At 38.6% G+C, this 27726-nt stretch overlaps 1 protein-coding gene across 3 annotated transcripts in view; it reads right to left on the minus strand.

The window, feature by feature from the left end:
* EFCAB6 (EF-hand calcium binding domain 6) overlaps nt 1–27726 on the minus strand; it is a 306775-nt gene that overhangs the window by 176886 nt on the left and 102163 nt on the right. For all 3 annotated transcript variants that reach the window (XM_010370379.2, XM_010370306.2, XM_010370446.2), the window contains 2 exons: nt 26453–26577; nt 20756–20904 (listed from right to left, as the gene is read on the minus strand). In XM_010370379.2, the coding sequence (XP_010368681.2) occupies nt 20756–20904; nt 26453–26577 (274 nt within the window). The remainder of the gene's footprint in view (nt 1–20755; nt 20905–26452; nt 26578–27726) is intronic.

Below are 27726 nucleotides of genomic sequence, written 5' to 3' on the forward strand. Positions count from 1 at the left end.
AATGACATGAAAAATGCTCCTGATATAATATTCTATGAGAAAACAGAATGTAATTTATACCTCATATGGTCTCAACTATGTTACGTATGTACATGAGTGTAGGTACATACACGCACAAAAGAAATTCTGGAAGGAAATATATCACAATATTAATAGTAGCTATCTCTGGCTATTATAATTATGGTAGTTCATTTTTTTCCTTTATAGTTTCCTTTATTGTCCAGTTTCCATGGCTTTTACAATCAACATGAATAAACACAATTTTCAAAACTAAAAAAATCAGCAGGTAATTTTGCTAAAAATCACATGAATAACCATCCTTAACCAAAGTCACAAAGATAACAGCTGATTATTTTGCTCCTAAAAGTGTCCCAGGGGCTCCTTTATTGTCTCAGGCAGCAAGCAGCTATCCCTCTGGATTCTGACATTGGGAACCAAGTACCATTCCCAGTCCATCTTTCCTATCCTATGAATCCAAGTAGAGACATCGCAGCATGTGACTTCATGTACGGAGAGGGCAGAAGAAACATACAGACTTGTCACACTGTTCCCAAAGAGCCTCTAATCCATTCGACAGACGGATAGTGTCAGAAGAGGCAGCAAAGGGTGACAGAGGCAGAGAGACTGATCACATTGGTCACAGGGACCCATGGGAATTTATGGTCTTTTGCCCAGGTCATAGACCCAGAGCCCCTTAACTGAGGGGGAGTTTGGATACCTTTGAAGAACACCTTGCAATATAGCCATAGGTACACGCTGAGTCAGCTTCCCCAGAAAACTGCTGCTTGTTCATGGGCTTTCATGGTGGCAGAAATGGAGACAGCGTGTTGGTTTGAAAACATGAACTTCCTGTCACTAAAGCTGAGCTGGCACTGCTCTGCCAAGTGTCCAACCTGTCAACAGCAGAGGCCAACACTGAACCCTCAGCCCAGTCCCTTTCTCTGGGTGGACTTTGCAGACAGCTGGTAAAGATTACACTGGATCCTTGCCATCATGGAGGGGGCAAGAGTAAAATCCAAGATTTATGGGGATTTGTGTACATACACATCCCAGACTCAAATCAGGCTTCCTTGTTCGAAATGCTTCTGCCCATTACTGTCATTTGTGAAGCCCCGGGATGCTGTATCCATCACCAAGATATCCCATGCAATACAGCCTTTACCCAAGGAGCTAATTTGTTGGGTGAAGAAGGTATGGCAATGCTCTAAGACCCACAAAATTCAACTGTCTTACCACATACCCCATATCACCCAGCATAGGTGACATCATAGAATGGTTGAATACTTTGCTGATGACTCAATTACAGAGTTGGCTAAGAGGAATGTCCTGTGAAGTTAGGGTGCTGTGCTTCAGGATGCATTATATGCCTTAAACCAGCTGTGGCAGCTCAATAAAGAGAACCCCAAGGACTGAGTTCCCCAAGGAAAGGTGGGTAACTCACCAGGTGAACAATGCTGCCCAGCAAAGATGCTGACAGAGAAAGGGAGACATAGAATGGGAAGTGGAGGAAGGGCGTTACAATTATCAACCTAGATCTCATGACCAGCTACAATTATGTGAGTTTTAGCAGCTCAATAGAATGTGGCTTCTGTTTTCCTATTCCCTCCAGTGCCTTATACAAAAAGCACTGGTTAAAATAACATTTTAGATTCTGGGTGGAGGCATAACAGGATTGATATCTCCCTGGAATAATAGGGCAGCCGGCAGGCCTTTGAGTAGCTCCTCTTTGGAGAATACAAGGTTTTCATCCCTAAAAGGATGCTGAGGCTAGGAGGGGTTGACTGCACTGGATATTCTTTGTCTGTTCATCTGGATCCACTTTCTGCTGTTATCTACTCTGCACGACACATGCGTGGGTTGCTTTAACTGGACTCTCGGCTTTCGGTTGGTTTTGACCAGTGTGAGGCACCAGCAGGAGGTTGGAAGGTGAGAGGAGAAAGAAGGTGAACTACTTATTCCCCCAGTTCCTGCCCTGCTGGGCAGCAGCTTGGCAATGGTCATGTTCTTCTCCCTAAGACCTCATCCCCTGAGGGCAACCCTGTCCTCTTTCATTTCAGTAACTGCTCCCTCTCTTGCCCCTTCAGGCCTGGGAGGGATCCTGGCTTCCCCCGGTTCGTATCCCTGAGATGCTTCCTCAACTACTGACCTTACTTGAACCTGTCTTCGCTTGGGTAAAAGATCCTTTAATAAACTCACATCAGTCACTCTTTTTGGTGTGCCATCTGTTTTCTGCCTGGACTCTGACCAATGTAATGTCCAAATTAAGAAGACCATGATAAGGATACAGAATGATTCCATCACCGCCGAGAATTCCCCATGTTTCTCCTTTGGAGTCACACCCTCGCCTAACCCATAGCCCTGTTAACCACCGATATGTTCTCCTTTTCCAAAATGTCATATAAATAGAAGAGATTCTAAACATGTGGGTTACCAAGATTTCAGTAATAACTGAAAATATATCCCAGAGTTTTGCTTCTACACTTCATATAATTTAGACTAAATGGCTTATTTTTTTCTGTTTGCATAGTTTCTGCCATGCTACTATTGTTACCAGCGTGAATGGGAATATTCTTAACAGGAGAATGTGAGTGAAGACCTGCTCACATGATGGAAGGTCGATGTGTGGTCTCCGGTGAATATGCAAGTTACAAGTTATAGCATTCATTTATTTCATCATCTCAACTCTTCCTTAAACCTCATCATATTTAAACACAGGTTTTATTTTTGACAGATCTATTTTATATGAAAAACTAGGCAACATTGAAAAGCACAGCATGTTAGTCAAAGGGTCAAGTTAGCAGTTCAATTAACGTCTACCCTTTTATTAAGAAAACACTACCCACATGCTCATATACACACAGAGGAAACAGCTTTTAAAGTCTAAAATATTATTTCGATCTAGATTTTTATGTCTCATTACCAAGCTGTTAGGGTTTAAAATTTAAGCCCTAGATATTGTATATTTTAAAAATATCAAGCTCAAAAAGATATCTGTTTTTTGTACAATCCATTCTTAAATTGGATGGTAATAGGCACTCTCAAATCACTTTGCTAGGTGTAAGATTTTAGATTTTATTTTACTTCCTTCTTTACTCTTTCTTGTATTATTTGCCTTTAGAAAAAAAAAACAAACCCATAGCATATATTTAAATTGTACTTCGTAAGTTAAAATTCAGTAAGCCTGACTTTTTCTCTTGGTGTACAGTTGTATGAGTTTAACACATGCATAGATTCATGCAGATTTCTACACTCGGGAGACAGAATGACAGAGCAGTCCCCTAGTGCCGCACCTGTGGAGACTCACCTTCCCTCACCTCCAGCCCTGGCAAATCACTGGCTTTTTCTCCATCCGTATTGTTTTGCCTTTTCCGAATGTCTTGCGAATAGAAGCCTACTGTAGCCTACCTTGAGACTGGCTTCTTTCACTTAGCGCAATGTCTTTGATGAGATTCATCCACGTTGTGCATATCAACATAGCTTATTCCTTTTTATTGATGAGAAATATTTCATTGCGTATCTTTACCAGTTTGTTTATTAATTCATCTGCTGAGTTACATTTGAGTTTTTTCCAGTTTCAAGTGATCATGAATAGAGCTACTATAAATATTTGTGCATGGGTTTTTAAATGAACTCTTAAATATTTTTAAAATACAAAACATATGAAATTTAATATAATATAAATAAAAGAGTCTATTTCAATAAAAGATAGCCTCATCCTGGTAAATCAACAAAATATGAAACCTAAATCTGAAAGATGGATGAATGTTTTTTGTGATCCTCTGAGTGCAAAGGTAGATTTGCTGTCTTCTGGTAATACCAGGTGTTCTGACTCCACCACTTTCTCCCTGGGGCTTGAGAGGGTAGCAAAAGAAAGAGAAACATAGTGCTACCCAGTGGGCCAGGGCAACCCCCAGTTCCACTCACTGCACAGCACTATTTCCCTCCTCTAATTCATTGTTCTTAGTCCAATATTTCATGGCAGAATTCAGCAGATTCTGCTTTCTTAGGAGATGACATTAATAGTCATAAGTTCTCAACAATCACTATCTAGACTCAAGAAATAGGTTAAAAACAAATAACTCTGAACGTATGAGGAACTCAATGTTCTCTGTAAAAATATAAAAGAAAATTAAAAGGCAATTGGATGGACCATTGTAGACAGGGCGTTGTATAGAAATGCCCATGTACAACAGAAATTTAGATTGATGAAACAGAATAAAAAAATACAAATTGGACCAAATTATTTATAAGAATTTAATATATGGCAAAAGAGACACTAAAAACAATGGGGGAAAATAACATATTATTTAATAAATGATGGTGGGAAAATAGATTATCTATTTGGAAAAATTTTTTTTTTAATTTGGACACCTGCCTCATATTAGGATAAAGTGTTTTGTTTGTTTTAAACAATAAGAAAAACAAGGAGAGTCACAGATTTCTTATCAAGCCTGGGTAAGAATGATGAATTTACAGATCTTAAGCAATAAAAGACATTCAGAAGAAGATGCATGTATTTGATTATGTCAAAATGTAAACTTCAAAACAGTGAGGTATCATATAATGAAAGGGAAATAACAGGCTAAGAAAAGTAGCTGCAGTACTTATGACAGAAAAGGGTTACCTTTTAATAATTATCTAATTATTTAAAAATACTAAACAAAAAGGTGACAAAATTAACTTAACCAACGGGGGCGGGGGGGGGGTTCCCACTAATCAATTAGGACGTGAAGAGAAGAAGAGACCCAGTCAGTGCCCAGGTACATGGGAAGGTCCAGCCTCAGACACTACGAGAAATAGAAATTAAAACAATCACAAGGCACTACTTTACACCTCATGAGTTATCAATATTTTAAAACAATGTTAATATTCAATGCTGGGGAAGAATATGAAAGTAGAACACTCACATAATGTTGATGGCAATGTGAATCACTACTCTTTTGAGAGAACAATTTGGCAGTTCTTATAAAATATAATAAAAGGGAGAGGTGAAGTCAGCAAGATGACAGAATTGTCGGTCCCAGGCTACACTACTCCCTCACAGAAAGTTCAACTAGCAACCATTCACAGACAGGAACACTTTGGTGGAAACATCCCAAATTGGAAATAGGCCTGAATCACCTGTGTGGTTCACAGAACAAAATAAAAAGCACATAAAAAGGGTAGAAGAAATGGTCTCGTTTTAACCGCATTCCCCTAAGTCGATAAAGTACCACACAGAAAGTGTTTCCCAGGAACAGCAGTTTCTACAGAGGGAAAAGAGAGCTGGAGGTGGACACCCAGTTTCCTGGCATTCCAAGATGCTTCCCAGGAAGCCCATTCCCATCTCACCTCAAAGGCAACACAGGGAAATGGCATGGCTGGACCATCTGGAGTCAGGTAGAAACAAAGCAAGGAGACAAAGTGGGAGCTCTGTGTACCTGCCAACAGTGGTGCCCAATCAGAGTTACCATCTAACTGCATATCACACCTGAAAAGCTGAGCTGATAACTCCCAGAAGTAAAAAGAAGTTCTGCTTGGCTTGAATCCATAGATGGCCAGCCTCCAAAACCAGCCTTAGACCCTACCCTGGGGCTTTTAGACCCTATCCAGGCAGGAAAATTACTACCCCATTGAATTTCAGCAAAGAGCAGAGGCTAGATATGCCATACCCAGTAGTTTAAACAATGTTCAACCCAGTCTCAAAGCCCACCCCAAGGACCCACATAGGCAGGAAGGCAAACGTGAACTGTGCATTTCTATTAAAGTGTCAGCTCCCATCCATCCCTACCAGCAATTCCATCTAACCCTGGGACCCTTCCTGCAACCCTGTCCAACTGTTGAACTGAAATAGCAGTACCACGTGGCAAGGAAATCTACCCTGTGGCCCAGCCCAATCTGAGGCAATTGTAATGTCCATCCAGCAGCTCAGCCTGATTACTGAGTCCAGCTCGGATGCCCCACCTGAACTCAGAGCCAACACAGTAGCCCAGCCATCTAGAACACCCAGAAGCAAGCTCTGTCTGCCCATGGTCATTACCAGCTGTCCCATACAGAATCACAAGCTAGACTGAATAATGAATGTCTATTTCTGCCAAAGAATACCTGTAAAAGCCAGAAAAGATGGTTGTCTCTTCGAATGCATGGATACCAACACAATGACAGAAGATAACAGACTCAAAAAATCTTGACACTTCCAAAATAAACTAACAAAGCTCAAACAATGCACCCTAAAGAAAGAAAGACGTATTAAACGATAGACAAGGAATTCAGAATAATCCTCTTAAAGTTCAGTGAGCTACAAGAATTCAAAGACTAAAGAATAAAATAAAACTTGGAAAGCAATACATGAACAAAATTAAAGGTTTGACAAAGAAATAGAAACAATTTTTAAAACCTAAATAGAAATCCTAGAGATGAAGAATACAATAACTGAACTGAAAAAAAAATGCAACCAAAAGCTTCAACAGCATGCTCACTCAGGCTGAAGAAGGAATCAATGAGCTTGAAGATAAACATTTGAAATTATCCAATCAGAGGAACAAAAGGAAAAAAAGAGTAAGAAGGGATGAAAAAAACCTATGGGAATTATGGGACACCATCAAAGGACCTAATATACACATAACAGAAATTCAAGAAGCAGAAGAAAAAAAGCCTAGAAAGCATATTTAAAGAAATAATGACTGAAAACTTCCCTAATTTGGCAATAGATACCAGTATTCCCAAGTTACAGGAAGCACAGAGGTCTCTAATGAAATTCAACCCAAAGAGGAGGTCGCCAAGACAACATAATAATCAAACTATCAAAAATCAAATACAAAGAAAAAATCCTGAGAGTAGCAAGAGATTTAAAAAAATATCACATACAAAGAGGTACCAACATGACTATCAGCAGATTTCTCCACAGAAACAGGAGAGAGTGGGATAATACATTCAGATGGTTAATGGGGAAAAAAACCCTGATAATCAAGAATACTTCACCCAGAAAAGCTGTTTTTCAGAGATCATTGAGAAATAAAAACTTTCCCAGACATACAACAGCTAAGGGAATTCATCACTACTAGCCTGCCTCACAGGAATTCCTAAAGAGAGTTCTTTAAGTTGAAACAAAAGGCTGCTAATTATTAATATAAAAGTCATAAAAACACAAAACTCAATGGTATAAGTATTACACAGTCATGTTTAGAATACTCTAGGACTGAAATGGTGATGTGTAAAGTGATTGTATCTTTGATACAAATTTTAAAAGGAATTTAAAAGACAGAACTATTAATAACAACTATAATTAGAATAAATTATCAAGAAATATATAGGATTATGTAAATTTTGAAATCAAAAACATAAAATGAGGGGGATAAAAGTGTAGATGTGCTATATGCAATCAAAGTTAAGTTGTTATCAGCATGAAATGGACTATGTAAGTATAAAATTTCTATGCAAGCCTCATGGTAACAACAAAACAAAAATCTATAGTAGATGCACAAAACAAAAATAGAAAGCATACCATTACAGAAAACCATTAACCCACAAAGGAAGATACCAAGAGAGGAAGAAAGAAATAAAGTACCTACAAAACAACCAGAAAACAATTTAACAAAATGGTAGTAGTAAGTTCTTCCCTATCCATAATTACTATGGATGTAAATAGATTACATTCTCCAATAAAAAGACATAGAGTGACCAACTCTATGCTGCCCACAGGAGACTTGCCTCACTTTTAAGGATGTACATGGACTAAAAGTAAAGGGATGAAAAAAGATATTCCATGCAAATGGAAACTGAAAGAGAAAGAATAGCTATACTTACATCAGACAAAATAGACTTTAAGTCAAAAATTGTAAAAAGAAACAAGGGACATTAAATAATGATATAGGGGTCACTTCATCAAGATGCTTTAATAATTACAAATTTATACGCACTTAACATCAGAGCACCTAAATATATAAAGCAAATATTACAGGATCTGAAGGGAGGGACAGATTGCAATATAATAATAGTAGGGGATTTAAATACCCCACTTTCAATAATGGACAGATCATCCAGATGGAAAATTAATAAGGAAACACTGGACTTGAACAACACTTTAGAACAAGGAGATCTAATAAATATACAGAACATTCTATCTCACAGCAACAGAACATACATTCATCTTAAGCGCACACAGAACATTCTCCAGATAGATCAGATAGTAGGCCACAAGACAAGTCTTAGCACACTTAAGAAGACTGAAATCATAACACATACCTTTTCTGACCACAATGATATAAAACTAGAAACCAATAACGGAGAATTTTGAAAGAAAAATCACAAATACATGGAAAGTAAACAATATGCTCCTGGACAACAAATAGATAATAAATAACAACAAACAATAAAGAAATTACAGTGGAAGATGGCTGAATAGGAACAGCTCCAGCCTCCAGCTCCCAGCATGAGTGACACAGAAGATGGGCGATTTCTGCATTTTCAACTGAGGTACCCGGTTCATCTGACTGGGGCATGTCAGACAGTTGGCGCTGGTCCGTGGGTGCAGCCCGACCAGTGAGAGCTGAAGCAGGGCGAGGCATCGCCTCACCTGGGAAGCACAAGGGGGAAGGGAATTCCTTTTCCTAGCCAAAGGAAATCGAGACACACAACACCTGGAAAATTGGGTAACTCCCACCCTAATATTGCGCTTTACCAAGGGTCTTAGCAAATGGCACACCAGGAGATTATATCCCACACCTGGTCCAGAGGGTTCCACGCCCACAGAGCCTCCCTCATTGCTAGCACAGCAGTCTGAGATCTACCTGCAAGGTGGCAGTGAGGCTGGGGGAGGGGTGCCCTCCATTGCTGAGGCTTAAGTAGGCAAACAAAGCCACTGGGAAGCTCGAATTGGGTGGAGCCCACCACAGCTCAAGGAGGCTAGCCTGCCTCTGTAGACTCCTCCTCTGCGGACAGGGCACAGCTAAACAAAAAGCAGCAGAAACCTCGGCAGAGGTAAATGCCCCTGTATGACAGCTTTGAAGAGAGCAGTGGATCTCCCAGCACGGAGGTTGAGATCTGAGAACAGACAGACTGCCTGCTCAAGTGGGTCCCTGACCCCTGAGTAGCCTAACTGGGAGACATCCCCCACCAGGTGCAGACCGACACCTCACACGTCACATGGCAGGGTACACCCCTGAGACTGAAGCTTCCAGAGCAAGAATCAGACAGCAACACTTGCTGTTCAGCAATATTCTATCTTCTGCAGCCTCCTGCTGCTGATACACAGGCAAACAGCAAACAGGGTCTGAAGTGGACCTCAAGCAAACTCCAACAGACCTACAGCTGAGGGTCCTGACTGTTAGAAGGAAAACTAACAAACAGAAAGGACACCCACACCGAAAACCCCATTAGTACGTCACCATGCATCAAAGACCAAAGGCAGATAAAACCACAAAGATGGGGAAAAAGCAGGGCAGAAAAGCTGGAAATTCAAAAAATCAGAGGGCATCTCCCCCTCCAAAGGAACGCAGCTCATCACCAGCAACAAAACAAAGATGGACGGAGAATGACTTTGACGAGTTGAGAGAAGAAGGCTTCAGTTGATCAAACTTCTCAGAGCTAAAGGAGGAACTATGTAACCAGTGCAAAGAAACTAAAAACCTTGAAAAAAGAATGGATGAATGGATAACTAGAATAATCAATGCAAAGAAGACCTTAACCATAACACGAGAACTACATGACAAATGCACAAGCTTCAGTAACTGACTCAATCAACTGGAAGAAAGAGTATCAGCGACTGAAGATCAAATGAATGAAATGAAGCGAGCAGAGAAGCATAGAGAAAAAAGAGTGAAAAGAAATGAACAAAGCCTCCAAGAAATATGGGATTATGTGAAAAGACCAAATCTACATCTGATTGGTGTGCCTGAAAGTGACGGGGAAAATGGAACCAAGTTGGAAAACACTCTGCAGGATATCATCCAGGAGAATTTCCTGAACCTAGTAAGGCAGGCCAACATTCAAATTCAGGAAATACAGAGAATGCCACAAAGATACTCCTCGAGAAGAGCAACTCCAAGACACATAATTGTCAGATTCACCAAAGTTGAAATGAAGGAAAAAATGTTAAGGGCAGCCAGAGAGAAAGGTCGGGTTACACACAAAGGGAAGCCCATCAGATTAACAGCAGATCTCTCGGCAGAAACTCTCCAAGCCAGAAGAGAGTGGGGGCCAATATTCAACATTCTTAAAGAAAAGAATTTTCAACCCAGAATTTCTTTTTTTTTTTGAGACTGGAGTCTCCCTCTGTCGCCCAGGCTGGAGTGCAGTGGCCGGATCTCAGCTCACTACAAGCTCCGCCTCCTGGGTTCAAGCCATTCTCCTGCCTCAGCCTCCCGAGTAGCTGGGACTACAGGCGCCCGCCACCTCACCCGGCTAGTTTTTTGTATTTTTTTAGTAGAGACGGGGTTTCACCGTGTTAGCCAGGATGGTCTCGATCTCCTGACCTCGTGATCCGCCCGTCTCGGCCTCCCAAAGTGCTGGGATTATAGGCTTGAGCCACCGCGCCCGGCCCAACCCAGAATTTCATATCCACCCAAACTAAGTTTCATAAGTGAAGAAGAAATAAAATCCTTTACAGACAAGCAAATGCTTAGAGATTTTGTCACCACCAGGCCTGCCCTACAAGAGATCGTGAAGGAAGCACTAAACATGGAAAGGAACAACAGGTACCAGCCATTGCAAAAACATGTCAAAATGTAAAGTCCATTGATGCTAGGAAGAAACTGCATCAACTAGCGAGCAAAATAACCAGCTAATATCATAATGACAGGATCAAGTTCACACATAACAATATTAACCTTAAATGTAAATGGACTAAATGGTCCAATTAAAAGATACAGACTAGCAAATTGGATAAAGAGTCAAGACCCATCAGTTTGCTGTATTCAGGAGACCCATCTCACATGCAGAGACACACATAGGCTCAAAATAAAGGGATGGAGGAAGATCTACCAAGCAAATGGAAAACAAAAAAAAAGCAGGAGTTGCAATCCTAGTCTCTGATAAAACAGACTTTAAACCATCAAAAATTGAAAGAGACAAAGAAGGCCATTACATAATGGTAAAGGGATCAATTCAACAGGAAGAGCTAACTATCCTAAATATATATGCACCCAATACAGGAGCACCCAGATTCATAAAGCAAGTCCTTAGAGAGTTACAAAGAGACTTAGACTCCCATACAATAATAATGGGAGACTTTAACACCCCACTGTCAACATTAGATAGATCAACGAGACAGAAAGTTAACAAGGATATCTAGGAATTGAACTCATCTCTGCACCAAGCAGACCTAATAGAAATCTACAGAACTCTCCACCCCAAATCAACAGAATATACATTCTTCTCAGCACCACATAGCACTTATTCCAAAATTGACCACATAGTTGGAAGTAAAGCACTCCTCAGCAAATGTAAAAGAACAGAAATTATAACAAACTGTCTCTCAGACCACAGTGCAATCACACTAGAACTCAGGACTAAGAAACTCAATCAAAACCGCTCAACTACATGGAAACTGAACAACCTGCTCCTGAATGACTACTGGGTACATAACAAAATGAAGGCAAACATAAAGATGTTCTTTGAAACCAATGAGAACAAAGATACAACATACCAGAATCTCTGGGACACATTTAAAGCATTGTGTAGAGGGAAATTTATAGCACTAAATGCCCACAAGAGAAAGCCGGAAAGATCTAAAATTGACACCCTAACATCACAATTAAAAGAACTAGAGAAGCAAGAGCAAACACATTCAAAAGCTAGCAGAAGCCAAGAAATAACTAAGATCAGGGCAGAACTGAAGGAGATAGAGACACAAAAAACCCTCCAAAAAAATCAATGAATCCAGGAGCTGTTTTTTTAAAAAGATCAACAAAATTGACAGACCGCTAGCAAGACTAATAAAGAAGGAAAGAGAGAAGAATCAAATAGACGCAATAAAAAATGATAAAGCGGATATCACCACCAACCCCACAGAAATACAAACTACCATCAGAGAATACTATAAAAACCTCTATGCAAATAAACTAGAAAACCTAGAAGAAATGGATAATTTCCTGGACACTTGAACTCTCCCAAGACTAAACCAGGAAGAAGTTGAATCCCTGAATAGGCTAATAGCAGGCTCTGAAATTGAGGCAATAATTAATAGCCTACCAACCAAAAAAAGTCCAGGACCAGATGGATTCACAGCCGAATTCTACCAGAGGTACAAGGAGGAGTTGGTACCGTTCCTTCTGAAACTATTCCAATCAATAGAAAAAGAGGGAATCCTCCCTAACTCATTTCATGAGGCCAACATCATCCTGATACCGAAGCCTGACAGAGACACAACAAAAAAAGAGAATTTTAGACCAATATCCCTGATGAACATCGATGCAAAAATCCTCAATAAAATACTGGCAAACCGAATCCAGCAGCACATCAAAAAGCTTATCCACCATGATCAAGTGGGCTTCATCCCTGGGATACAAGGCTGGTTCAACATATGCAAATCAATAAACGTAATCCAGCATATAAACAGAACCAAAGACAAAAACCACATGATTATCTCAATAGATGCAGAAAAGGCCTTTGACAAAATTCAACAGCCCTTCATGCTAAAATCTCTCAATAAATTCAGTATTGATGGAACGTATCTCAAAATAATAAGAGCTATTTATGACAAACCCACAGGCAATATCACACTGAATGGGCAAAAACTGGAAGCATTCCCTTTGAAAACTGGCACAAGACAGGGACGCCCTCTCTCACCACTCCTATTCAACATAGTGTTGGAAGTTCTGGCTAGGGCAATCAGGCAAGAGAAAGAAATAAAGGGTATGCAGTCAGGAAAAGAAGAAGTCAAATTGTCCCTGCTTGCAGATGACATGATTGTATATTTAGAAAAACCCACTGTCTCAGCCCAAAATCTCCTTAAGCCGATAAGCAACTTCAGCAAAGTCTCAGGATACAAAATCAATGTGCAAAAATCACAAGCATTCTTATATACCAGTAACAGACAAACAGAGAGCCAAATCATGAATGAACTCCCATTCACAATAGCTTCAAAGAGAATAAAATAACTAGGAATCCAACTTACAAGGGATGTAAAGGACCTCTTCAAGGAGAACTACAAATCACTGCTCAGTTAAATAAAAGAGGACACAAACAAATGGAAGAACATACCATGCTCATGGATAGGAAGAATCAATATTGTTAAAATGGCCATACTGCCCAAGGTAATTTATAGATTCAATACCATCCCCATTAAGCTACCAATGACTTTCTTCACAGAATTGGAAAAAACTGCTTTAAAGTTCATATGGAACCAAAAAAGACCCCACATTGCCAAGACAATCCTAAGCCAAAAGAACAAAGCTGGAGGCATCATGCTACCTGACTTCAAACTATACGACAAGGCTACAGTAACCAAAACAGCATGGTACTGGTACCAAAACAGAGATATAGACCAATGGAACAGAACAGAGCCCTCAGAAATAATACCACATAAGCCCAGACAGAACCGTATATGTTAACAGCAACCCTGAAATCTAGTGTAGGCTCAAAGGGAACAGGGTTTTAATGCCCATTTGGGGTTAGAAAACTTGTGATTGTGCAAGACTGGGAGTAGATTTGGCATAGCAGTGCCAAATCGATCCTAGAAAAATAATCGATCCTAGAAAAAAAATCGATCCTAGAAAAATAGCCAAAATGCAGCCAAGAGATAAAGACAAGAAAAATATAAAAGACAGCTTAAGAGAGATGAAGAATGAAATGGGAAGACCCAATATTTACGTAATGTAATAGGAGTTTCAGAAGAAAAGACCAGTGAGAATGGGGTGGAGACAATATTCAAAGAATCATAGCTGAGAACGTTCAAGAACTCTGAAAAATACAAATTCTCAGATTGCAATAGCAGGAGTGTGGGAAGGTTAAATAGACATCTATATCAAGATACATGGTAGGGAAACTGTAAAGTCACCAAAAGAAACAAGACCTTAAATAAGAAATCATCTGACAAAGGGCTAATATCCAGAACCTATAAAGAACTCAATCAAATTTCCAAGAAAAAAAACAAACAAACAACCCCATCAAAAAGTGGGCAAAGGATATGAAAAGACAATTCTCAAAAGAAGACATTCATACAGCCAACAGACACATGAAAAAATGCTCATCATCACTCACCATCAGAGAAATGCAAATCAAAACCACAATGAGATACCATCTCACACCAGTTAGAATGGCAATCATTAAAAAATCAGGAAACAACAGGTGCTGGAGAGGATGTGGAGAAATAGGAAAACTTTTACACTGTTGGTGGGACTGTAAACTAGTTCAACCATTGTGGAAAACAGTGTGGCGATTCCTCAAGGATCTAGAACTAGAAATACCATTTGACCCAGCCATCCCATTACTGGGGATATACCCAAAGGATTGTCAGTCATGCTGCTATAAAGACACATGTACACGTATGTTTATTGTGGCACTATTCACAATAGCGAAGACTTGGAATCAACCCAAATGTCCATCAGTGACAGACTGGATTAAGAAAATGTGGCACATATACACCATGGAATACTATGCAGCCATAAAAAAGGATGAGTCCGTGTCCTTTGTAGGGACATGGATGCAGCTGGAAACCATCATTCTCAGCAAACTATCGCAAGAACAGAAAACCAAATACCGCATGTTCTCACTCATAGGTGGGAACTGAACAATGAGATCACTTGGACACAGGAAGGGGAACATCACACACTGGGTCCTATTGTGGGGAGGCGGGGACGGATAGCATTAGGAGATATACCTAATGTAAATGACGAGTTAATGGGCGCAGCACACCAACATGGCACATGTATACATATGTAACAAACCTGTACGTTGTGCACATGTACCCTAGAACTTCAAGTATAATCAAAAAACAAACAAACAAAAAAAAGAAATTACAGTGGAAATTTTAAAATATTTTAAGACAAACAAAAGTGGAAGCACAATATACTAAAATATGTGGGATGCAGCAAAAACAATTCTAAGAGGAAAGTTTATACCAATAAATGCCTACACCAAACAAGAAGATCCCAAATAAACAACTGAAACTTATGCCTCAAGGAAATAGAAAAAAAAAAAAAAAACACAAACTAAGCCAGTGAAGGAAAGAAATAATAAAGATCAAAGCAGAAATAAGATACCTAGAGACTAGAAAAACAAAAGACCAACAAAGGTAAGGGTTGCTTTTTTGAAAAGATAAACAAAAGAAACAAATCTTTACCTAGACTAAGATAAAAGGAAATTAAAGAGGAGATATTATAACTGATAACACAGAAATACAAAGGATCATATGAGACTATTATAACAATTATATGCCAAAAAATTGAATAACCTAGAATAAATGAAAAAACTAGACATATACAACCTTCTGAGACTGAATCATGAAGAAATAGAAAATATTTTTTAATTGCCAAATTGGCTCCAGGAACACTGGCTTCTGCCAAGCCCCAGAACACACCACCTGGGGCAGTCCTTGGATCCAGGGGCTTGCTCCTGGGAGGTTCCTCCCACAGTTCTTCCTGTGGCTGCTCCTCCTGCCTCTCACCTTTTCATAGAAGCCTTTCCAGAACACTGAATCAGAAGTAGTTCCTCTTTGTTAGTCTCCATTGTAGTCCCCTGCTGATTCCTTCCAGCACGAATCACATTGCATATTCTAGCTCATTATTCACAGGTTTGCTTTGTACTGGTCTCCCCCACCAGCAGGCACAGTTCTTTGAGGGTAGCAATCATGTCTTTCTTATTCTCCAATGAGTCTTTGGTGTCCAGCACAGTGCCTGGTATATAATAATTGCTCAAGAATTATTTATTGACTGACTGGGCAAACATATGCAAAATTATAAAGAACCTAAAGGCCCAGATGGCAGTCAAACAGTTAAATAGTCTGATGTATAAAGTGCCCAAACAATGATCATGATCCAATCAAACCAGCTCTTTTGAAAGTGCTGTTTGCTTTCTCTGGATGGAATGCCTTTTTCCAATGTGTCTGTATCAGAAACTCCTATTTAGCCCTTGAAGGTTCATCTCAGTTCTGTTTACTATAAGAGGCATTGCTAACTTCCCAGCCAGCATGAACACATTAAAGGAGGCCTTTGGCAACACTGGACCTTCCTCCAGTCTGTGGAATAAATAAATAAGTAAAAAGACTGGAATAAATCTATCAACAAAATGATTTTAAATTCAGAGCTGAAGTGGAAACCAAGAAAGGGAAATCCATACGTATTAGGAGCAAGGAAGGACCCAAGCCAAGGACAGTAAGAACGTGAGCTGTTGCAACAAGAGCTCAAGGCTTTATCAAGCCCAGACAGAACCGTATGCGTTAACAGCAACCCTGAAATCTAGTGTAGGCTCAAAGAGAACAGGGTTTTAATGCCCATTTGGGGTTAGAAAACTTGTGATTGTGCAAGACTGGGAGTAGATTTGGCATAGCAGTGAACCAAAATCGATCCTAGAAAAATAGCCAAAATGCAGCCAAGAGATAAAGACAAGAAAAATATAAAAGACAGCTTAAGAGAGATGAAGAATGAAATGGGAAGACCCAATATTTACGTAATGTAATAGGAGTTCCAGAAGAAAAGACCAGTGAGAACGGGGTGGAGACAATATTCAAAGAATCATAGCTGAGAACGTTCAAAAACTCTGAAAAATACAAATCCTCAGATTGCAATAGCAGGAGTGTGGGAAGGTTAAATAGACATCTATACCAAGATACATGGCAGGGAAACTGTAAAGTCACCAAAAGAAACAAGACCTTAAATAAGAAATCACCTATAAGGGAATGACAGACAAACAGCAGAACCTCATAGCAACAGCAGAGGCCAGAAGACCGTGAAGAGCACCTGCGTGGTACTAAGAGGAGATAATTCTCAAACAAGAATTCTGTTCCCTGCTACATTAAAGAGTAGGGCAAAATGAAGATATTTCTGAAAACAAAGACTGAACTAAACACTCACAGGACCTTGCCAAAAGGATTACCAAAGGATATACCTCAGGAAACTGACTCCAGAAGAAAGGAGTGAGGTTTGTGAGGCAGTGCTGAGCAAACAAACGGTAATCATGGGAAAACCTAAACAGGTATAGTCAAAAAAACAACAGTCGTGAATGCAGGTCCCATCAAAACAAGGTGGAAGCAAAGCCCACGTCAATGACAACATGGAAGGTGAAGGTGCTTTTTCATGCAAGACAGTAGAAATACTGATTAACTTCAGACTTTGTAAGTTTAGAACACAAGAGAATTTTAAGGAAAACCACTATAAGAATAGAAATAAAATATTTAAGTCTTAAAATGGTGGAAGGGAAAAAAAAAAGAGTGATAAACTAAAAAAAAAAAAAAAAAAAAAAAAAAAAGAACGTTGGCCAGGCACAGTGGCTCACACCTGTAATCCCAGCACTTTGGGAGGCTGAGGTGGGCAGATCACCTGAGGTCAGGAGTTTGAGACGATCCTGGCCAACATGGCGAAACCCTGTCTCTACTGAAAATCAAAAATTAGCTGGGCATGGTGGTACATGCCTGTAATCCCAGCTACCCGGTAGGCTGAGGCAGGAGAATCGCTTGAACCCAGGAGGCAGAGGCTATGGTGAGCTGAGATCACACCACTGCACTCCAGCTGGGTGACAGAGTGAGACTCTGTCTCAAAAAAAAAAGGAAAACTTAGCCAACACCAAACAAGAAAGACAAGGAATAAAGAAAAAAGAAGAAAGAGCAGAAGAAATAATAGTACAAAATAAGAGGTAGGGGGAAGAATTCAAACATATTAACCACAATGAATGAAAACAGACTAAACTTGACAGTTAAAAAAGCAAAGATGTTAATTTTGGAATTTTTTAAAAAATAGATATATGCTATTTAATAAGAAATGCCTAAAATATCACAATAAAAGAGTAAAAAGTTGGAAAAAGATATACCTGACAAATACTAATTAAAATTGTTATAATTCAATAGCAGATAAGATAGACCACAAAAGGCATTCATAGGGATAAAAGGGCTATGATATAATAGTAAAGGGAAGAGTTGACCAGGAAGATATGACACATCTGTACTTCCAGATACGTGCACCACGAGAACGGTATCTAATACAGCAGTCATGACATTAGCACCTGAATGTTCACTCTGCTATGGTTTCCAGTAACCTATTCCACTGGGAATTCAGGGTGAATGCAAAAAAGAGACTCAGAAATCCCTAGGTCCCTGGATAGAACAAGTTATAAGAACACCTCAGCCCTGGCCACCCTCAACCCCCAAAACATGCATTCTATGCACCCATCATATTCTTCATAGATATCATCACTCTGGCAAGTCTTTCTGGCTTGGGACGATTTGTTATTTATTTCTTCATTTTTTGAGACAGAGTCTCACTGTGTCGCCCAGGCTGGGGTGCAGTGGCGTGATCTTAGCTCACTGCAACCTCCGCCTCCTGGGTTCAAGTGATTCTCCTGCCTCAGCTCAGCCTCCCAAGTAGCTGGGATTACAGGTGGCCCGCCACCATGCCCAGCTAATTTTTGTATTTTTAGTAGAGATGGGGTTTCGCCTTGTTGGCCAGGCTGGTCTCGAACTCCTGACCTCAGGTCATCTGCCTGCCTCGGCCTCCCAAAATGCTGGGATTACATGTATGAGCCACTGCGCCCAGCCTTATTTCTTCATTTTTAGCATCTACCACCATGTCTGATACAGAAAGGCACTCAACAAATGTTAGCTGAATGACATTGTATGCATTCTTACCATTATAATTTTGAAGACTATGAAGCCAATATGAAAAATGTCTATAATATGCATTTCTATTTTAAAAAACACAATATAAAACTGTGATGCACTCTGATTACAAATATGTAAAGATTATATTTGTGTGTGAATACAAAAATGGAAGAGAATGTGGAACAATGAAAATAGTAAATTTGTTAGGTAAGGAGGATGGTGACTATTTGCTTTTACTTTTTATTATTGCTATTAAATTATTATTTGCATAATTTTGAAAATGAGATAAGAAGAAATGGTCGCATAAATTTTAGTGATCCAAGAAAGTAATTCCTGAAAAATGTCACCATGTGTAGACAGAACAAAAGAGCTATTTTCTGAGCCATGGAAATATTTACTCCTAGGGCCAAACTTTGCTTTCACTCTAAAAGCCACAGTATTCATACATGGTGATTCTCTCTGGACATATAGGGAGCTGGCAAGGAAAGTGGGGTGCTGCGGGGAATGGATCCAGCTGCTGTAGCTTCATGCTGCATTTTCCATCCCCTTGTCTCATGCCTCTCCTTTCTAGGAAAACCACAGGGCACCTATCAATTACCCAGAGTTTGACAGGACAATCTTTCCATTAGCTTCTACTCTACTTCCCCCCAGAAAAGGTTCTCTGTCTTACCTGGACAGAAAACCAGGTAAAGAGAATATTCCTAACCTAGATTGTGGTCTACATATACCATTTCAAATTGAATAGAACAGGGATCCTTGGAGAAATGGCTCATGCCAGGTCCCAGGCAAGGGATGTACAAGAAGAGCCTGGAACATTTGTCATACAGGAAAGCAAGGAAGTTGTCAAAGACTACCCGGTCACATCAACAGGATGTTGGAACCAACATGAAAATGCTCCCACTGGCCAAGATGGAACAAACTGAGTATCAATATAACAGCTGTAATGAACTGAGACACAAATATATTTAAAGTCATGAGTCCATAATCATTATTAAGAAAAAATAATTTAAAAAAAAACACTCATTGTTCACTTTTGGAGGATGCTAGGGAACCAGTTCATTATTTTGGAAAGTAGGAAACGCAGAGAAATAATCAAGGATATCCTGCCTTTCTTATACTAACTGTGTCTTGTTGTTACCAAATAGTTGGAGAGGGGAAGTTGTTATTACAGAAGTCCTCCAACTAGTAAGAGAAAAAGAAACGATAGATACAGAATGTCATCATTTTACGATCTCCAGTGAATGAATGGATCTAGGTATGATCAACAATGGTTGATAAGATCACGAAAAGAGAGACGGTCTATATATGTTTGCCACTACCTATGAAGTACTTCTCCCCCCCCCACACACACACACAATGAACACGGGTCTGTACATCTATATCTAACTATCAATTTAGGGTAGGGAGTTAGGGGAGGGAGACAGGGAACATGTTAAATGTCACTGCGGGTTACAAGCAGTCAAATCCAGATTGTAAGAAAGCCCCCATAATGAACAATCCAGATTACTTCTAAAATTAAGAAATGGAGAGGAGGGCTATAGTTCTAAAAAGAATTGTGATAAATCAACCAGTTGTAACTACAGACTTAATTTGGATCCCGACTTAAATAAATTTAAATTAGAAAACATGAGGCAAGCAGTTAGATTTGAACCTTGACTGGATATTTATTAATATGACTGATAACTCTATTAGATGTGAAAACTGTATTTTTACCTTGTTTCTAAAAAGAGTTCTTATTTTTTAGAGGGAGAGGGAAATATGCTATCTGGCATTTATTTCAGAAATATCTGGGGTTGAAGAAAATCAGCAGGAATACAAATGAGATAATTGGCCAAGATCTGACCACTGTTGAAGCTGGGTAGTGGGTACATTCGTGGATTCACTGTATTATTCTCTTTACTTCTGTATACGTTTTAAATTTTCAGTAATAAAAAGTCTAAAACATTAATAAAAAATAAACAAAGCTGCGCCTGATTCTTACGGTTGACGTTTGAGGAAAAAATGTCAAGGAAACAATGAGACTCTTACCTTTTCATTAACTGGATAAAAATTCTTCTTGGTATTTGGTATATAAAGGTGTCCAGGACAATCTTTAGATAATTAAAAGACACGTAGCCACTTTTACAGGGGTCCCCTGCACTGAGGGCCTTTTCAATCTTTTCATAGGACTTTGAAAGCTGTAATAAATTGAAATTAGAGTGTGACATTCATAAATATCAACTTCATGGAGCTATTCAACCATTTTATTTTTACCAAAAACCTCTTCACATTTTTCTCTCCAAAAACTGATCAAAAAGGTTACTATGGCATGTACTGAACTTCAAATGTTTAATTGATGAGCTCACTACAAAACAGTTTTCCCAGTCACAGCTCCTCAAGTGACAAGGCAGACACGTTTCTCAGGGAAAAACAGCACATAGAAGAGCTCCACCTCAAATTTCAGAGCTAAAAATACTTGCTGGATCTGCCGGTTTGATACATCTTCCTTAATACACTTTCAAGCTTTTCCCTACTGTGAGCCCATGCTATGCTTCTCCTGATTAAGTCAGGCCAATCAAACAAAAAAAGCTGCTAATATTGTATTAAAAATACAAGTAGCTTTTACAGTAAGGAAAATTATTAATGTAAGGACTGCATAAACAGAATATACATTGGACATTTCTTTAATCATTCTTTTTTTAAATGAGGAATTACAAAGAACCTGGGTGAACGAGCTTGCTTATTGGGGCTTCTAAAATGCAGTAACGTAGGTTAACCACTGATTTTTATATGACTCAGAAAAATACTGTGAAGATTGGTTTTATTTCCAAAGGTTTTCCTGCTGTTTATTATTGAGTAATAACAATATTCTCCAGTATCTTCAACCATCCCACTTTGTCTGAATTCAATTTTTTCCTGCTAACTGGGATAAGAAGATAAACAAAATCACCAACAACTTGGTACAAAAGGTTACTTTCTTAAAGAGCTGCTACAACATGGAAATGTGTGTACAAGAATCTCGATCCACTAAAGGAATAAGAAGCAGAATCACTAAATTTTCCTTAGTGTGTATAGGAATACTGGTATCTAAAGGGAAACATCTTTAATAAAAATATTTAGAGATCTAAGTTTATTAGAAAGGACCTAAGCTTCTTAGAAAGTTGCATAAAATTCACCCAAAGTGCAGCTAAATTTGTCCATTTCTCTTTCAGGGAGGTGGACTGCATCTGATACACTGCCTGGGGGAAGACTTGCAGAGAGAAGCAAGAGGCAAGAGCCTGGCGTGGAGCGGGGGCTCAGTGCAGTTACTGGATTGATAAAACCTTTTTTTTTTTTTTTTTTTCTTTTGAGACGGAGTCTCGCTCTGTCTCTCAGGCTGGAGTGCAGTGGCGTGATCTCTGCTCACTGCAAGCTCCGTTGCCTCCCAGGTTCACGCCATTCTCCTGCCTCAGCCTCCCGAGAAGCTGGGACTACAGGCGCCTGCCACCACGCCCGGCTAATTTTTTTGTATTTTTAGTAGAGACGGGGTTTCACCGTGTTCGCCAGGATGGTCTCCATCTCCTGACCTCGTGATCCGCCTGCCTCAGCCTCCCAAAGTGCTGGGATTACAGGCGTGAGCCACCGCGCCCGGCCAATAAAACCCATTTTTAATGTCTTAATGACATTTGGTTTTCCATACTTTTTTTTTCTTCTGGAGAGTGCTTCTGCGATGATCAAGAGTTTTTAGAAAAAGGGTAAGGTATGAAACCGAAATACTGTCTTTGTGACAAATACAACTTTTTGGAAATTTTCATTGTTACTGTTTATATAGAAAGTACAAGCCTTTGTTTAAAAAATGCAAGCAATTCAGCAAAGTATAAAGAAGGAAATAAAAATACCTGGTAGTCTCACCTTCACATACCATCATATTCTTGATGGAAAAGCCAAGGGTACATCCATTTTCCATCTTCCTATGTTTAGTTTTTATAAACGTTTCCTTGATCTTAAATCTAAATGAGGTCCCTATTGTTATTCTCTCTCATAACACCCTGGTCTTTTTCATCATTCCACTAAAATACATTGTATTCATGACTTTTTACTTGTTTAATAACTCTCTCCCTGATATAAGGTAATGTGATCTCTATACAAGCAGAGATCGTATCTGTTTTGTTCACAAATAATTATCTAGAATGAAGCACAGATTGGCATGTGGACAGCACTCAATAAGTATTTATTAAAAGTGGATATATTTTTATCAAAAAGTTATAAAAAGTTATAAAATATAAAAAGCTGTTCATCACATTAGTAAAAAGTGAAATAAACAAACAAAAATTATAGCTGAGATAGCATTTCATCTGTATCAGACTGGCAGAAATATACAAGCTTAGCAGTATCAAGTGCTGGGGGAACGTGGAACGGCAGGAGTGCTCATGTGCTTCTGGCGGGAGTGTAAATCAATATGGTGGCAAGCAATAGGATACCGTCCATTGAGCCTGAGGGGCGTGTTCTCTACCACCCAGCTCACAACTCCACTCCTAGGTGTAATTCCCAGAGAAGCCTTGGCACCTGTGGACCAGAAGCTAAGCTTACAACCACTTATGGTGGCACTGTTTGGATTGGCATACAACAGGAAGCAATCCAAATATCCATCCATAGGGAGAATGTATAACTTATAAAATATTTAGGTAAGGGAAACTGTACAGCAGTGAAAATGATAACACAGCTATACCCATAATATGAGTGAATCTCATCCTGAGTACAAACAGGATGAAAATAAATGGTTTTGCAACTATGCCAACATATGATGGGAAAAAGAGAAAGAAGGGTCAGGCAAAGACAAAGAACCCAGAACGGAAGAAGACAGAATATGAAAGAATATGAACACATCCCCTGCAAAAATTTCATGTCACAAAAAGCAACTAAATTAGAAAATCAATTAATTAAAAGCAAATCTTGAAAATGATAAAATAGCTTTTTAGAAATTTTCATTGAGAAGAGAAGGAATATTTCAAAGCTAAGAAAATAGAAAACAAAAATAGCACCATTACAGGAACTAATAAATTAGACACAGCAAGAATAAGAGGCAAGGATGAGATTTAAATTAGTATTAAAGGAGTGCTGTGGAAGAATCTCAATGAAGCAGAGGAAAGGGACAAAAGAATTCAATCAACTTGAGAGAAGATGACAGCTATCAAGGAGAGGCAAAGATGATCCAATATAAGGATAACAGGGACTACTGTGGAAGGAAGGAAGAAGGAGGAAGGGAGAGAGAGGAGATGATTTTAGTACTACGGCACAGTATCCATTGCTTGCCACCACATTGATTTTCCTGAAACAAAGGAAGAACTGAATCTGTACATCACACTGTGTTCCAGGAAACTTTGTCAAAATGCTCCACGCTGAGATATAGCTTCGTTTTGCTTTGTTAATTTCAAGGATCAAGAAAAAAAAAAAAAAAAGCTTCAAGAATCCAGGTAAAAAAAGAAATCACCTACCAGGGGGAAAGAAAGCTGGTTGACCCCAGGTTATTTTCACAGCAACAACCAATGCTGGAAGACAATGGAAAAAATATTTACAACATTACAAGGAAAAGAAAGCATGATGGAAGGATTATAGCCAGCCAACTTGCTGTTCAAGTATAAAAGCAAAAGGCACATAGTTTCAACTATGAAAAAAACAAAGGGAATAAGGCACCCATGGGCCTTTCTTAAGGAAATTACTTGACAATGAAATCCAGCCAACCAAAAAATAAATCAAAATAAAGGACTCTGAGAGGGATAAACTGTGATCAGTGCTGCACTGTCGTGATGCACATTAAATTCATGCAAATATCAAACAAAGTCAAAACAACAGGGGGAATGATGGCAACGGAACAGAATAGAAATATTATAAACTCAGCTAAGGACAAACTATAAAGAGCAAAAATGGTGGGTGGGAGGGAGGCGTAGGAAGAAACCAGTGCCCGTCACTTCGAGTTTCCTAGCAGAAAGCCGGCCCATACTGTCTGAAATGGAAACATCCTTCAAAACATAGTTCTTCCAGCTCTTCATAGCTTTTTAAATCCCTTTTCTCGCCTCAAAGTCCCTTTGGGGACCTCACCTCAAAGTCCCTTTGGGGACCTCATATGTCTTGCGGGAACGAAATGCTCACCCAGAGATCAGAAGTGTCTCTGCTTTCCCTTGAGGACAGCGTTGCAGGGTTAAGGGCAGGGACTGGATATGCCTGCACTGCGTGGGCTGTTTATACTCAGCCCCAGGACTCAGCTGGACTCATTTAACCTATTCATGCCTCAGTGTCCTCAGCTGGGATGCTCACAGTGCACTCGCTGCTCATGGGGCTGCTGTGAAGGCTGAACAGACCACCAGGAAAGCACAGGCAACATCCCAGAAAAGAGTTAATTATGATGGTGACGGTCACATTTCCTTTTCTTCTGGGAAATTTAAATTAAATACGTTTTATTTTTAAAAAGGAGTATGATCCTCTTCTTATAAAATTATTTCTATCTATGTCTCCACCTACCCACTGATGCAGCCGTCCCTCCATACACGAATAAAGAGAGGTCCAGAATTATGTTCACCAAATGTTGCCTTTGATTCTTTCTGGGTGGTAGATTGTGAATAGTTTATTACTTTCTTCTTTGTACTTTTTAGAATTGCTTACATTTTTTTTTTGCAATGGTCATGTTTTTATGAAAACAAGAAAGTCATTAACAACAACTAGAGAAAACAAATTTAACCAAATTACCCACAAATATGACAGTGCTCACTTCTCCAACAATCTTATCGACACTGGCCTTGTGAGTTCTTCCTGCATTGACATCCATCTATTGAACATTTATATTAATAATATGTAAAAGTTTTATGAATGTTGGGAATTATTCATCTGTCATTTATGTTGCACATATTGTGCCAAGTTTATCATATGTTTATACAAAGTTTTGCTGTATAAAGGATTTTTCATTTTTCTGAAGTTAAATTTTATCAGTCTTTTTCTTTAAGGCTTTTGGGCTTTACTTCATGCTTACAAGAGATTCTAAATTTCAAGATTAACAAATGTTTACCCACATTACTTATATTTAAATCGTTGATGAGGATAGAATTTATTTTTGGTGAAGAGTGGAAGGTTATAAGATTCGTTCCCCAAAATGGCTGGATAGCAAATTATCTCAATAATAATTACCAAATAAGCCTCTCTCACTACACTTTATTGAAATGCTTCACATCGCAGGCTAAGTTCACATATAAAGAGTGGTTCATTAGCCAACTATCCTTTTAAATCCATTTGAATGTCCATTGCTGCACGAATGCCATATTGTCTTAATTATTATGCCTTAATAAAATAATTTATATGTGTAGAATAAGTCCTCTATTATAATTTTTCAAAAGAAAAAATATACATCCTAATATAGGAAGAACGGGCATTAATACTAAATCTTCCAATCCAAGAATCAGAAAAGACCTCTTCACTTATTCATGTTTTCCTTTACGTTACTCAATAAAGTTGCATTATTTCTTTATATGTCTTATTAGAGTTAGTATGTGAGTAGCACAAAGGATGTACTTAAAAATTAATTTCACATCACCATCACTATTATCGATGATCAATGTGTTGCTGTTATTGGGAGGTAAGAGGGGTCTCAGTATTGGGGGAGACATAGGTGGGATCGAAACAAATTTTAGAAATAATGTGTAAACCTAATAGTTTTCCATATTGTCTACTTTGCTGTGTTTACTCTGTAGGTAACCGTGGCTTAGGAAAACATCTTACTTCTAGACAAAAGTTCCTCTCAATTTCATCCAAGGAGTAGTTTCTCCAGGTATCTTCAGATGATGCAGAACTGAGCAAACGCTCCTTTTTGGAATTTTTGGCTTGTTGATTCTCCAATGAGACCACTATTGAAACAAAATAGCTTTAGCTTATCAACACTGTCAAAGGTTAAACATTTAAATATTGTTACATTTTAATCATTATCTGTTTGGTAAAAAAGTAAGGCTTGAATAAACCAAGAAAATGATGAACCATCTGATTAATGGTGTTGAAATAACTGGCTAAACATTTTGGAAAAACTGAAAGTAATCATCCACTCACTATCTTACTCTAGGATAAACACTAGATAGAGTGAAATGTACACTAAATAGAATAATAAAACCATAAAAATAGAAGAAAATTAAGATGACTATTACATACTACATAATCTTTGTGTGAGAAAGCCTTGCCAAGGAAAACACTAAAGCCAGAATTTATTTAAATAAAGAATAAGTCTGACAACATAAATACTTGATTTTTGTTTGGTTAAAAAAGAAGCCACAAGTTAACGTGAAAAAATAATGAGTGGAGAAGAACTATTGTAAATATCCATGAGAAATACAGGTTAATTTTCATAATATATGAGTGGCTCTTATGAATCAATAAAATAAACATCCAATAGAACAGTAGACTAAGGTTATAGACAGATAATTCACATAAAAAGAATTTTAAAGCATCCAATAAATATATGGACTACTCAAGCTCACTGATAATTTTTAAAGTCTAATTAAAACAAGTTAACATTTTTTTTCTACTTGTCAAATAGGCAAGGAGTAAAGGGAATAATAAGAACCAGTTCTGGCTTGTGTATAAAAACTTGGTACTTGAATATGCTTAAATCCTTTCTAGAGCTTTGTACTCATAGAATAATAGGGCCACTCACCGAATTCACATGGATAAGGATATTTTCTGCACTTTTCTTTATAAGAGAAAAAAATGAAACAATCTAAATGCCCATTCATAGAAGATGAATTTTATAAATGAATGGTTCATCAAGACTATGAAATACTATACAGACTTTAAAAACAAAGATACATGTCTAAATTAACAGATGTGGGAAATGTTCTTTGCTATATATTGCCTCATGATTTTAAAGGAATAATTAGCATAATTTCATTTTAACACTTACGTTGTATATCTTTCTATCCATCCATCCATCCATCCATCCATCCATCCATCCATCCATCCATCCATGTAAGCATCAGAAACAAAATCTGAGAGGATACTACACGAAA

This window comes from Rhinopithecus roxellana, chromosome 13 (assembly GCF_007565055.1).
Source record: "Rhinopithecus roxellana isolate Shanxi Qingling chromosome 13, ASM756505v1, whole genome shotgun sequence".
Lineage (NCBI taxonomy): Eukaryota > Metazoa > Chordata > Mammalia > Primates > Cercopithecidae > Rhinopithecus > Rhinopithecus roxellana.